This window comes from Martes martes, assembly GCF_963455335.1.
Source record: "Martes martes genome assembly, chromosome: 12".
NCBI lineage: Eukaryota > Metazoa > Chordata > Mammalia > Carnivora > Mustelidae > Martes > Martes martes.
The window spans coordinates 90,717,854-90,731,232 of NC_137900.1; the positions used below are offsets into that span (position 1 = coordinate 90,717,854).

The window sequence follows — 13,379 nt, forward strand, 5'->3', positions numbered from 1 at the left end:
AGGCAAGGCTCCCGTCATTGTAGCCTGGCTCTCCCAGGGAAAGGAGAGCCTCCTGCAGAGGCTCTGATGGGAGAGCCCAGGGGTATTTTCATTGCCTGAGCTGCTGCCCACCACGCATTGATTACCATGGCTGTGTCATGAAGGGTTCTGATTGTCTGGGCTTGGATCCTGGACCTGTCCCAACAGTGAGCAGGAGACGTGATTTTTTTTCCCTCCCTTCCTATGGCAAGAGGGCCCAGAAGAGAGGTTTTGTTCCCAGAGGAAGGGAAAATGGTGCTCTCCAGAGACAAAAATTCAGCTCTTGCCAGGAATGATTGGTTTGCAGTTAAAGTCAATATCACCTAGCACCCAGTCCCCTTGTCCCTCAGGTGGGGGAGACTGAGGCCCAGGAGGGGAAGTGCCTCACTCCCAGCCGCCTGGCCAGTGAGAATCACCGCTTTGGGAGCACACAAGAACCCCGGGGTGTGTTGGTCTTGCCGACGACAGCACAGTGGGGTGGTCCGGAAGCCCGGCTACTGCGAAACAGATTTAAAAGCTGAGTGACCTCAGAAAGCACATGCACCTGGGTTCTGGAAAGATTCCAGAGTCTGGTGAGCAGAATGCAGGGTCGAAACCTGAGCGCAGCCAGCAGAAACCACGCTGGTGTCTGGAGAGGGGGCTGTCACAGAAGTTGGACTCCAACAGCAAGGATGGCCTCCCACATGCCTTGGGATGGTCAAGTCACTGTGCTTGGCGGCAGAAGTCCCCTGGGGGTTGCGCACTTTCTGACACAGCAACCTCGGTACTGGCTTTGGGGGAGTTTTCAGGATGAGATAGATGGACTTAAGGGAAACCTGAGACCTTTAAGGCAGTGACAGCGGGTTCTGGGTCCCGGCAGCATAGTGTGCAGGGCCAGGGCCACCTAGCGCTCCGACCCACAGGAACTGCTTCCCACCACGTCCAGAGAGGGACAAGTGTCAGCTCCTGGAAGCAGTCCAGCTTCTCCGGACCCTGCTCTGTGCCTTTCTCCTTCTTACTGTGACCTTGGCCCCTCGAATAGGAAGTACCTCAGTTTGAGGGGTGCTGTAGACAACACTTGCCCAGGGGGGCTGCAGTTCTCCCCCCACTCTTCTTTATGCCGCTGGGCTGATGACACCTCTCTGCTTCTGCTTCTCAGGCCAACATCGGCCAGAAGGAAGACTTTGAAGAAGCCAGGAAGAAGGCACTGAAGCTCGGGGCCAAAAAGGTACCAAGTGGAGGCAGGACTCAGGGCTGGGAGTGGGGTTCTGACATGTGGGGGCAGCAATGGCAACGCTGTCCCAGAGTTCCTTGTCGTCGGCATCCCTTCCTGTTGGTCCTCTTGCTTCCAAGAGTATGAGATCGATTCCTTCTGGTTTTAGGCATGTGGGAGCCATCATCTCCCTGCCTTCCCTAGTCACTGTTCTCTGCCCCACCACCTCCTTTTCCCACCTGCTCACATATTTCCTATTCCACATCCGTTCATCCACCTGCCCATCCCTGTTATCCCTCATCCACTCATTCATCCATCCATCCACCCAACCTTCATCCATCCATCCTTCCATCCATCCACCCAACCATCATCCACCCATACATCCATCCATCCATCCATCCAACAATCCAACCATCCATCCATCCATCCACCCAACCGTCATCCACCCATCCTTCCATCCATCCACCCAACCATCATCCATCCATCCATCCATCCAACCATCCAACCATCCATCCATCCATCCATCCACCCAACCGTCATCCACCCATCCTTCCATCCATCCACCCATCATCCATCCATACATCCATACATCCATGCATCCATCCATCCGCACATCCATCCAACCATACATCCATCCATCCACACATCCATCCATCCATCCAACCATCAGCTGTCCATCCATTCATCTATCAGCCATTCTTTCACCCATCCTTCATCCACCTACCTGCCCATTCCTCTTTTATCTCTGTCCATCCTTCCATCCATTCCGCAGAATCAGGAAGTTCTAGTTGAGTTCAGTGCATTGACTGAGCATCTAATCATGGGGCGGGCGGGCCCTCTGCTGGGTGCAGAGCCCAGATGGTGAACAGAGCCAACGTGGTTCACCATATAGGCTCACAGTATAAAGTCTGAGCTGCTCCCATGTGGACGTCCCTGGCACCCTCACAGGGGACTTAACAGGAGTGGTGTGAAAGGCTCTCAGCCCACCTGCTTGGCCAGAACTGGTTCCCTCTGTAGGGCACTTCTGTGGGGTTCTTGGAACCTGAAAAGAAGACTGGCACATAGTAGGAGCTCAATTAGTACCTTAAAATGAATGAATGAGTCCCACATCCCATCACTGGCCATGCACCTAACACTGGATATCCCTCCTTGGTCAAGAGTCCCCTGAGTCTCAGAGAGAAGAGTTGTCTGAGCAGGAGCCCAGAAAGTGCAGGAAGAATGCGTGAGTGTTAAAAATAAGCTGCGCTTTCACATGAGCTGGGTTTTCGTGTAAAGATTTGGCCTTCGTACATTACCCTAGGTCAGTAATCCTTAACCTTGTGCCCTCAGGGGCTCCCATATACTTTTTTTTTTTTTTTAAGATTTTATCTGTTTATTTTACAGAGAGAGAGATCACAAGTAGGCAGAGTGGCAGGCAGAGAGAGGGGGGAAGCAGGCTCCCCGCTGAGCAGAGAGCCTGATGTGGGGCTCGATCCCAGGACCCTGAGACCATGACTTGAGCTGAAGGCAGAGGCTTTAACCCACTGAGCCACCCAGGTGCCCCAATATTAACCCATTTTAAAAAGAATAATATTAAACACCTTATAAGTTAATGTAAGTGACATTTTTACCTCAGAAAAGTAACTGTTTCCAAAACAAGAGTTTTTGATAGAAGTAGCATTGTGTTACATTTTCATAAACCCTTTAACGTCTGGTTTCACAGAAGACAGGTGGATTCCCCTAGCCCTATTGCCATTCATTTTGTGATGTGTTGTTTTGGTTTGCGTCAGGAAAAAATATGGCTTCATGAATGTAACACTGGAAGAGAGAGAGTATTTTATTTTTTTAAAGATTTTTCAAGAGAGGGAGCACGGGTGTGTGAGTAGGGGGGAGGGGAAGAGGGAGAGAGAGAATCCCAAGCAGACTCCTCACTGAGCACAGAGCCCAACGTGGGGCTCAATCCCAGAACCCTGATCTCATGATCTGAGTCGAAACCAAAAGTCAGACACTCAGCTGACTGAGCCACTCTGGCATGCCAAGAGAGGAATATTTTAAAATCCTTTTCAGAGAGTTGGGGATATCCTTGGGTACCGTGTCAAAAGTCAACAAGGGGTAGTTTCTTAAAGATCAGTGCAACAGGGAAACTGAAACTCCACAATGAATTTTTCTTGCATTAAAATCCACTGGTCCATCTTGCCCTGCGGATGGATTTTTTTTTCACTATGCAAGATGGTGCGACATCATGCATTGGTCCTTTAGAAAACTATTATCTCATTGAGTTAGGCAGCTCTCCCAAATTTTGGTATGTTTCATGATAAAATATCAAAATATCACATTCGTCAGTCTCGCCACTACTCAGAAATATGAGGAAGCTGTCAGATGCAAGTTGTCCATAATTCTAATTTTAACCGGAAAGCCCGAATTTTATCATTGGCAATGAATACTCAGTTTTCTTCATTTTTGTGAAACTGTTGGCCAGACGCTCAAGTCTGAAAGACCATAATTTGTCTATCATTCTTTCCAGTAAAAACAATGTTCTGTGAAAAAAAAAAAAGTGGCTAGTTGAGCTTGTAACTTGCTTTGGAATGCGACAGAAGTGCTGTGTGTATTTCACCTTCTGTGCTCGAGATTCGACAAAAGTCATCTTTTCTATGGATTCGAGACACTTCTCAAGTGAAATCTTCGCTGTGGAGGGAAGGCCTTGGGAATGCAGCGACCACGTCTCTGCCCTGATTTGTGTTTTGAGTGGCCATCGTTGCTTTTGCAAATTTGGGGTGAATGTCAACCTGGTGGGAAAGGCAAATAACCCCTTAGGATCACTCTAAAAAGTCGTTTTGCTCCGTCTCCCCTGAAAGGGTCTTGAGACGTCCAAGGTCTGTGTTTTGAGAACCATTCCTCTAGATTAGGGCTTCTCGATCTTGGCACTATTGGCGTGTGTGGCCAGCTGTCCTGAGCAACGTGGATGTTTAGTAGCATCCTGGCCTTCACCCATGAGACACCAGAAGCCCTTTCCCCCAGCCCACCTGTTTTGACAACTCTCCCATTCCCCATTTGTATTCCCTCTCTCACTGTCTCTCTTTCTCTCTGTCAAATAAATAAATAAAATTAAAAAAAAAAAAAGAGACCCACATCCAGTTTCAGCTAGATAGAAATTAGGATTGATTAGCGATGTCTGCCATGAGTGCAGGAGGGGAGTAATAGCACTGTATGCCAGGATTGATTGATGATGTCTACTACAGATACAGAAGGAATAATGGAGGTATCTCTTGCCAGGCATTAGGGAGGCCCCTGGGGCTCTGTCTTCTGGTTGGGCTTCATCCTTGCCAAGCCTTCCTCCCATGGGCTGCTCTCCCCACAGGTGTTCATCGAGGACGTCAGCAAGGAGTTTGTGGAGGAGTTCATCTGGCCCGCCATCCAGTCCAGCGCACTGTACGAGGACCGCTACCTCCTGGGCACCTCGCTCGCCAGGCCCTGCATCGCCCGCAAACAAGTGGAGATCGCCCAGCGGGAGGGAGCCAAGTATGTGTCTCACGGCGCCACAGGAAAGGTGAGGCAGGGGACGCGGGGGAGGAGGGGCAGGGTGAACCTGCCAACGGGACTCGGGCAGCCAGGGCGGCCAACGGCCCTTGAGCAGTCGTACGCTTTACTCCCCACTCACCCCCCAGGAGAGGTAGGCGTGCAGTGACAGACGGCCGGTAGGGTCTGAGCAGGAGGACCAGGATCCGTAGGGGTGGGTATTGGGAGTGGAAGCGGCTGTGAGCTGTGGGTTCCGTGAGCAGGCTCTGCCAACAGTGGGAGCGGTTTGCAGACTCCACACGGAGGCTCAGGGACGTCCCCCACCTGCGCAGGTCACACATGCACGATGGTAGTGGAAAAAGTCGGAACCCCGTGTTAGCAAAGAGGGGGTGATCCCAGCTGTGTGGCCCTTGGGGAGGCCTTTCCCCTCCCCCAGCCTCGGATTCTTCATGTGCAAAATGGGGGTGGGGTGGGAGGGGCAGGGGGCATCCCCGTCTTAATTTGCCCTGAGGGCTCCACCCCAGCTCCGCACCCTGGGCGCCTCCAGCCACAGAAATGGATTGTCTTTCTCGGTTCTGGGGCCTGGGTGTGGGCAGGGCCGCCCTCCCGCTGAGGGGGCTAGGAAAGTGTCATTCCAGGCCTCTCCGGACTTCTATAGCAACGGCTGCGCCCTTGTAGACACAACACTGATGTTCTCCAGGCACACGGCTGTCTTCTCCCCGAGCATTGTCCTTCCTCCGCCCTGTGGGCGTGTGTGGTTCTGTGTCCAAATTTCTCCCTTTTCATAAGAACCCCAGTCATATGGGGATTAGCGCCCATCCTAGTGACCTCAACCTAACTCCATCACCTCTGTAAAGACCCTATTTCCAAATAAGGCCACATCCTCGGGTCCTGGGAGCTGAGGCTTCAACTTCTCTTCTGGGCGGGGGGACACAACTCACCCGTGGCGCACCCCCGACTTCCGGGCCCCGCACGGACAGTGCAGACTGAGACAGAGCCCTGTGGGGCACCAGGCAGGAGAGCCCTCAGCGCCCCATCCCACAGGGGGCCGTGCTCCAGAAACAAGAGTCCGGTGTTGGCAACTCTTGGGCAATGTTAGGAAGACTGTAGTCTAGGGCTCTCAACATCACTGGACACCAAGCCAATAGCCCGGTCCAGGACTTGGCTCCCTAACAACCCCACCATCAGTAGACTGCACACCTCCCAGGGACGGGGAGCTCACTACACTACCGGCCCCCTCGTGCTAACCTGACCCAGGCTCTGGCTCACTGGGATGTAAAGACACTTGCAGCCTCAATTAGGACTGAGGACATGTGACTGGAGGGTAGCCTTGCAAACCAGGGTCAGGGAGAGGAGAGGGGATGCGTGATAAGGTGGCTGCGGGAGCAGTGGGCCGGGGAGGGCGGGCTGATTATAGACATTGGCCTTGCGGGATGAGAAGGGTGTGCCCAGCAGAGGGATCTGTCTGTGCAAATTCTTGGAGCCAGGAGCCTTGAACTACGGCCTCCCTGGGAGCACGGAGCCAGCTCCATCGGGGCTGGCTTCATGTTGAGGGCCTGCGATTTGGAGAACAGGGGAGCCCCAGGCCAGATGGGGGGCCCCCAGTGACTCCCCCAGTGGTATGTTTGGGATTGTTCTGGACTCAAATGGCGGGCTTCTGTGGGAGAAGGGAACTGGCAGGTTTCTCACCCAGACCCGTGGCCTTAGCGCTCAGCGACAGCCTAGTCGTGAGCACCTTTGGAGCAGGAGGCCAGAGCGGGGCTGCTTGGACAGGGATGTGCGTGTCGCCTTCCACTTGAGGGCTGTAGGGCAGTGTGGAGGGGAGCCCAGAGGTCCAGGACTCAGGGCTTAGGGCCCATGCAGTTGTGTTCAGATCCTGGGTCCCCTAATTTTGGGCTGTGTGACTTCATCCCCGTGAGTCTTCATTTCCTTGTGTGTAAAATGGGAGCAAAGTGGAACTAGCTCTTGGGGCGGTTTGGGAGCAATGAGCAGGATAATTGCAAAAGTGCTCGGCACAGGGCTGGCGTGCAGGGACTGCTCGGTTCGCTCGGGACTGGAGGGGACTGCCCTACTCATCTGATGGTCAGGTCTGTACTGGGGGGGGTCCTGCGGGCAGAGGAAGGTCAGTGAGAACAGAAGTCAGTGCGGAATAAAGAAGTTTCCCAGCCATCTCATTTGCCCGTATTGAAATGGGCTGAGCAGTGAGCTCCCTGTTCCTGGAGATGTTTAAGCAGAGGCCAGATCAGGATTCTGGAAGGGCTCGTGCCCGGAGAGGATCCCTCCAGTGGTAGCCCCAGGACTGAGAATGGGCGGCCTTCAGGGCTGGGGGAGTGAATGTGTGCATGTGGCAGGTCTGGCCCTGGTTTGGGAGATTCAAGGGTCTGGGGAGACACACACCCCCTACCCTAGCCTCCCTGAAGCTGCCAGTAGCCACCTGCTGCTGTGTGCGCTTTTCAGTTCAACCACAGGAGGGCACCAGAGGCTTGGCTTTGAGGCCTTGGGTTGCTGACTCTGGAGAAAAGCCACTGGGAAGGCCACCCCCCCCCCCCCCAGGATCCTAGGGTCCCTACCTGGGTCCGCAGGACTCGGGTTCCGAAAAGAACACCCCCTCCAGACGTTCTTTGGCCTCCAAGACTAGAGGCTGGAAGGCCGTGGGAGGGGAGTGCTACCCTGGATCTCCATCTCCAGGAGATGGGCAAGACATACTGCCGTGCCTTAGTTTCCCCTATTTACAGAAACTGGGGAAGCCACCCCCCACCAAGTCTCTGGAGACAATTTCCTAGAACTGAGGGGTGCGAATAGGGAGAACCAGGCAGGCCCAGGGTGGGGTCCAGAGAAATGCCAGGTTTGCTGCAGGAAGGTAGCAGGGAGAGGAGCCGGTGGCCTGCCGTGGCTTATGGCCTGGTGGCTGGGGGCCAGCATCTGTGATTTACAATCCGGGAGGTGGGCTTCTGGAGCAAGTGCGGGAGGCTTGTGGCCCCGGGTGGAAGAATGGAGGCCGGGGGGTCAGGCCGGCAAGCCCAGAGAGATACCAGAGGACACTTGGCGGGTTTTGGCAAGGAGGTCACAGTGCAGAGAAAGCTGGAGTGTTAGCAGACGGCAGGGGCCCCCCCGGCAGATGGAGAAGATTCCAGCGTGGCCAGTTCTGAGGCCGTGGCCTTGTGGAAACTCAGCCCCTAACCTCTCCCAGCTCCCGAGTCACTGATGGAGGAAACCAGGGCCCCGGGAGCCTCCGTCCAACCTCCCAGAAGTCTCATTCACGTGTGTTCATTCACTCCCCGAGGATTTAGCCAGCACTGGCCCTCCTCCATGCATGGGCTCCGGGAGGCGCCCAGGAACTTAGGAGCCCTAACCCAGCAGGGGGAACAGAGTTAGCCAGTGACACCAAGGGGGAAGGGCACCCCAGGCCACAGGAACAGCCCTTGCAAAGGCCTGGAGGTGGGAGGCAGCGTCCCTCCCAGGGCCCAGCCAGGCAGCGCCTGCGGCAGAGCTCAAGCTGGGGTCTCCCTCCGTGCCCCGCCCTGTTCCCTCCCTCGTCGAGAGCCACACAGAAGCTGGGGTAGCCCTTCCAGGGCCTCCTCCCCCCAGTTTTGGAAGAAGGGCCTAGAAATATGAGCCAGACTCGGGCAGGGGTACAGGGAGCAGTTTTGTAAAAGGCGCCATCTGTATGGTTAGCCCAGGAACAGATGGGCGGACCCCCCACCCCCAGCCCGTCCGGCCCCCGTGGGCGCTGCACCCACACTTACATACGCCTGTACGTGTATCAGCACGTGGACACACATGGTGTGGAGGGGGCCCTACCCCACTCTCCTGCCCCCGGGGGAGCAGCCAGGAGCTGCCCTGGCGCACAGGGTCCTGGGGCTCGAGGGGAGGAGGGACGGGACCCAACTTGGCTCTTCATCTGGGACAGAGTCTGAACCCAGGGAGGCTGTTTGGCTTCTGGGAGGGTCTCTGACTCTGGAACAGATGGGTGTCCCCATGTGGGTCTGAATGGGCAGACAGCCGCCCAGCAGGCCTGTCCAGGGAAGCACAAGCTGCCATTGTACTAGGGGAACATGAAGCCGTGGGGGGAGAAGTCACCAGGAGATGTAGCACCCGGTGCTTTCTAAGTCTGACGTGGATCTGCCTTTGGTTAGAGCTGCCATTGCTGCAGGAGCTGGGCTGGCCATGGGGTCCTTGGGCACACGTCCCTGGCTGTGCCTCAGTTTCCCCGCCTGTGAGGCGGGGATAATAATAGAACCTGCTTCTGGGGGACCGCTGTCAGCTGTAAGGACTCAATGAGTTTAAGTCTGGAGCTCAGACCGGTCACCTGAAGGTGAGGTCTTAGGATAGAAATGTCTGTTGGCTGTGCGACCCCAGGCAGGTGACATCACTCCTCTGAACCTCACTCTTGTCATGGGCAAGCCGGGGTGAATACCCCACTGGCCCCACGTGGCTCTATCCCCAGTGACAGCGAGCGCCTAGCGGGTGCTCACGCCAGGGCTGGGTGGGTGGGCGAGTGGGGTGGCGGGTTTGGTGCAGCTCCACCCGCCCCCCTGGGAGAGGCACAGGACAGTGGGGTTGGGGGACAGCCTCAGCCCCTGGGCTCCCGGCTCCTGCGCCGAGAGGGGCTGAGATGTGCGTTCCCGTGCCGCCTGACAAGACTCTGGAAAATAACATGTCATTCCCGCCGCCGCCTCGCTGGGCCCGTGCAGTTTTCACAGTAGGCGAAAGGTCCCTCTGTTATTTCCACAGCTTAAGTCCCCCCTCCGGGTGCCGAGCTGATGGGAAGCAGGCAGGACGCCGGCAGCCCTCGCGTCTGCGCGCCAGGGAGGGGGTCACACGAGGCTTCCTTCTGCAGCCGAGGCCATGGGCGCGGAGAGGCCGGGCGGCCCTTGGGGTGGAGGCTGGGGGCCCTTAAACTAGTCCCTTCTGCTGGGACCTCAGCTTCCCGTCTGTGCAGAGCAGAGCCGAGGATAAAGGGCCCTCAGTGGCCCTCTGGTTCCACTCATTCCCTGCCAAGTGGCAGCGATTGTAGATGGGGAAACTGAGGCTCGCCGAGGCAACAGGCTTCCCATATTTTATGGATATGAGGAGTGCAAGCACCACGGAGCCCGAGCCCCGGACTCAGTCTCTGGATTGGGGTGGATGAGGCCAGGCGGGGAGGAAAACTTGAGGAAGAGGCCGAGGTGTGGGCAGCTGGGGGTTGCCTGGGGAAGGACCGGGATCTCTGTGGGGCCAGACCCCCAGCCTCAGGCACACACACGCCCCCTGAAGTGAGTACATACACGATGGTACGTGTGGGTGCCCTGCCATATCCCCAAACGCCTGCGTCCCCGTCCTGCCAACATACCCCCGCATACATCTGCCCCCCCATATACACACACATGTCACATAGCACGACGTGCACAGAAGTCGCGGCAGTCACCGCCGAGCCCATGAGCCAGGCCCACAAGCATCCTGTCCCGCACACCCGAGCGCCCAGGGAGCCCTGTGTTCCCGTCCTGACTCTGCCTGGAGGACAGGAGCTGGGCTTTCCTCTCTAAGACCAACCGTCATTTTTCAAAAAGTAGTACGCACCGTGGAGGGTTTCGAGGTTGGGGGTGAGAGGAGGACCATGCAGTGGACCTGCCCTGAGCAGGCCCCCGGCCAGTGGTCAGCAGTCGTGAGGGGCAGCCCCTGCCTCGCGGACCCCCAGACCCCTGCCCCCGCCCCTGTGCTACGGCTCCTGACCACCCCCTGCTCCGTGTTCCAGGGAAATGACCAGGTCCGGTTTGAGCTCACCTGCTACTCACTGGCCCCTCAGATTAAGGTAAGATGCTGCCCTCCCCTCGGGGTGGGTGCTGGGAGCTAAGGTGCCTCGGTGGGGGGAGGGCAGGGTATGGAGTTCTGGGAGTTTCCACAGACAGGGACAGAGGGCACCTGACCCTCCGGGTGGGTGGTGCCCGTCTTGCTGTGGAGAAACCATGGGCTCATGCCCGACACGGGGGTCCAGCACTCTCTCTGACCATCAGCCCCTCCCAGAGGTACCACCCAGGGGCCTGGAGAGATGGGAGCTTGGGACAGAAAGATGTGGCCGCCTTCTGGCCAGTGTCCTCGGTGTTCCCGGATTTAGCTTCTTGGGTGCAGGCTGTGACATTGCTGCCCTATTTCAGGGGTGCTCATAGCCCACTCAACCCCGGTCGGGGTCACCCAGCTAAGGCCCTAGCTCTGTCTGTCTGTCTGAGCCCCAGCAGCCTAAAGCCCTTTCCTGGGTAGGAATCACCAGGATCAGGGGGAATCAACCACCCCTGCCCACTCCAGTCTGACCTTGGCCCTGGGCCTGCGTCCCTCTGTCTGTCCATCCACTCCTTCCTTCCTTCCTTCATTCGGTATGCACCAGGCACCTACTCAGTGCAGGCCCTGGGCCAGGCTCCAGGCATTCAGAGCCGCAGTGTGTAACCCATGTGAGCCTTACGGGTGATTTAGATTTTTCTAGTGGCCCCGTTAAAACAAACAAACCAAAAAGAAAATTAAAAAAAAGATAAAAAGCAACAGGTGACATCATTTTAATACTATATTTTACGGAACCCTGTGTACCCGTCTCATTCAGCCTGTCACGGAGACGAAAACATCCCTCATGAGCTGCGTTCCACCCCTGTCCACAGTCTTTGAGATCCGTGGCAGCCCGTCTCGGGTGGCACCGGCCACATTGCTGGCCCCAGGGGCCATGGGTGGCTTGTGCCACTGGACTGGACCACACTGGCCTAGGTCTAAGCTCCTCAGAGGTCACTTGGACCTCAGGCTGCAAAAGATTTGCCTTCTCCTAAGCTCTGACAGGGCCCTCGGGGAGGAGGGGGGTTCCCTTTTTTTCTCTTTTCTTTCTTTCATGCTTTTTTAAGTGGAACATCTTTCCCTGTCCCTTTAACCAGCCGCAGGGTCTTGCTGGCTGGGAGTGGCCTGGAGCTAAGGCGCTGCAGTGATCCCTTCCCCCAAACACTGGGCAGCTGAGAAGTCCTCGGAGGTGGCTGCGAGCTGGCTCCCTGCAGACGGGTGGTCACGGGGGCTTTCTCCTGACCCCCCCTCTCTAGGTTCCCACAGTAGCTTGGGGGGCCAGGTGTCCTGTTTCTGAATCTTTGTCCATAGAGGGCAAGCCGGGGGGGTGGGGGGCGGGAGGCGGAGGGCCACAGCTGGTCTCTGGGAGCTCCCAGGGCCGGGTCTGCTCAAGGCGGCTGCTCATTCTAAGGCATGGGTGGGGGGTGTGCCCAGGACAGCTCACCAGCAGAGGCAGGGGCCCGGCTGGCTCCAGGGCTGGGTGGGGGTTCTTCTTGGGGACCTGCCTTTCCACCTCCAGGCCGATGGAGCCCCTGCGCCAAAATGAGCTCAGTGCCCCCAGTCAGGATCCCACTCCCCTCCTTCCCCACCCCGAGCGGCTCTGGGGAGCAGAAGGAGAGAAAGCAAGAGGAATGTGTAGAGAGCACCGTCTGTTGTCCGCTCCCCCCCCCCGCCTCCGCTGTCCCGGAGCAGGGGCGTCTGCAGCCCCGTGCATCCCCCCTGAGTTCCCAGGCCATGGGAGTGGGTGTACTAGCTCTGCCAGCAAGAAACATGAGGCCTGGCAAGGTCGAGCCCCAAGTCTCAGAGAGACGGAAGCCCAGAAGGACAGGGACCCAACTAGGGGACGCAGGGCCTTCCTGCCACAGAGCCCGGACCACCCCCAGAGTAGCCGGTCCTGTCCTTCCCCTCCCTAGTGGGGCACCTCTGCCCGGCCCACATGGGTCTCCTCGCTGGAGACCCCAGGTGAGCAATGGGTGTCCCTGGCCCCTTAGCACAGAGGCCGGCTCTGCCAGGCAAGGGCCCACAGAAGCCAACATCCGGGCTCTCCCACCACCTGACCCCTTGCCCCGCACCCAGGTCATCGCCCCCTGGAGGATGCCCGAGTTCTACAACCGGTTCCAGGGCCGCAATGATCTGATGGAGTATGCAAAGGTATGGCTGCGTCTCCCCAAACACCCCCAGCCCTTGCCTGCTGCCCCCAGGGGCATAACGCTCTTGAGGGGCTGACTGGACCAGTCACACCAGGCTGGGGCCGATCCCCATTCCGGGGGATGGTAGGAGGTGGGGGGGTGGGGATACTGAATCTCTGCCCCAGCTGACCCCGCCCGCCGCCGCCTGGTCCACCTGGCTCCAGAGGGCCAGCCCCTGCAGAGGTGCGGTCACTGCCTGGGCTGGGCATCTCCTCGGAGTGTCCTCAGTTCTGCCTCCCCTTCTCCCGCTGCCCCTGTGGGAGGTGTGAGGGAGGTGCGCCGGCAATTACCGGGCTGCTCATTGTCCCCTGCTCTCTGCCGGGGACAGGTAGGCGCTCCGAGGGGCCCTGGCAGACAAAGGCTTTTGTCGAGCCAGCCCTTTTGAAGTACAAGTTGCAATAAAACATATTAGAAGTTTTGCATCAAAGGTCCTTAGCCGCTCCCCGGGGTCCCTTTCTTTTTAGCGACTCCATGGCAGTCCTTGACAAACAGCCTCAATCAATCAGACGGGGGAAAAGCAACGCGGTGCACACACCAGAAAATTGCTCGGGTTTTAAATAGCAGTCACCGGGGCTGGCTGTGAGCCCCTGCAGCAGCCAAGGTGCCGCGTGGCAGGGGACGCGGCGGGGACCCAGCCCGGCCCCGGCCGCCAGCATCCCATTAAGACCTGGAGGGCTTGGAGGAAAGATCTC

General features: G+C 57.4%; 1 protein-coding gene across 1 annotated transcript in view; it reads left to right on the forward strand.

Moving 5' to 3' along the window:
* ASS1 (argininosuccinate synthase 1) overlaps positions 1-13,379 on the forward strand; it is a 51,521-nt gene that overhangs the window by 7,524 nt on the left and 30,618 nt on the right. Inside the window, exons 4-7 of the mRNA XM_080820368.1 lie at positions 1,157-1,225; positions 4,548-4,736; positions 10,440-10,496; positions 12,575-12,649. Of these exons, the coding sequence (XP_080676494.1) occupies positions 1,157-1,225; positions 4,548-4,736; positions 10,440-10,496; positions 12,575-12,649 (390 nt within the window). The remainder of the gene's footprint in view (positions 1-1,156; positions 1,226-4,547; positions 4,737-10,439; positions 10,497-12,574; positions 12,650-13,379) is intronic.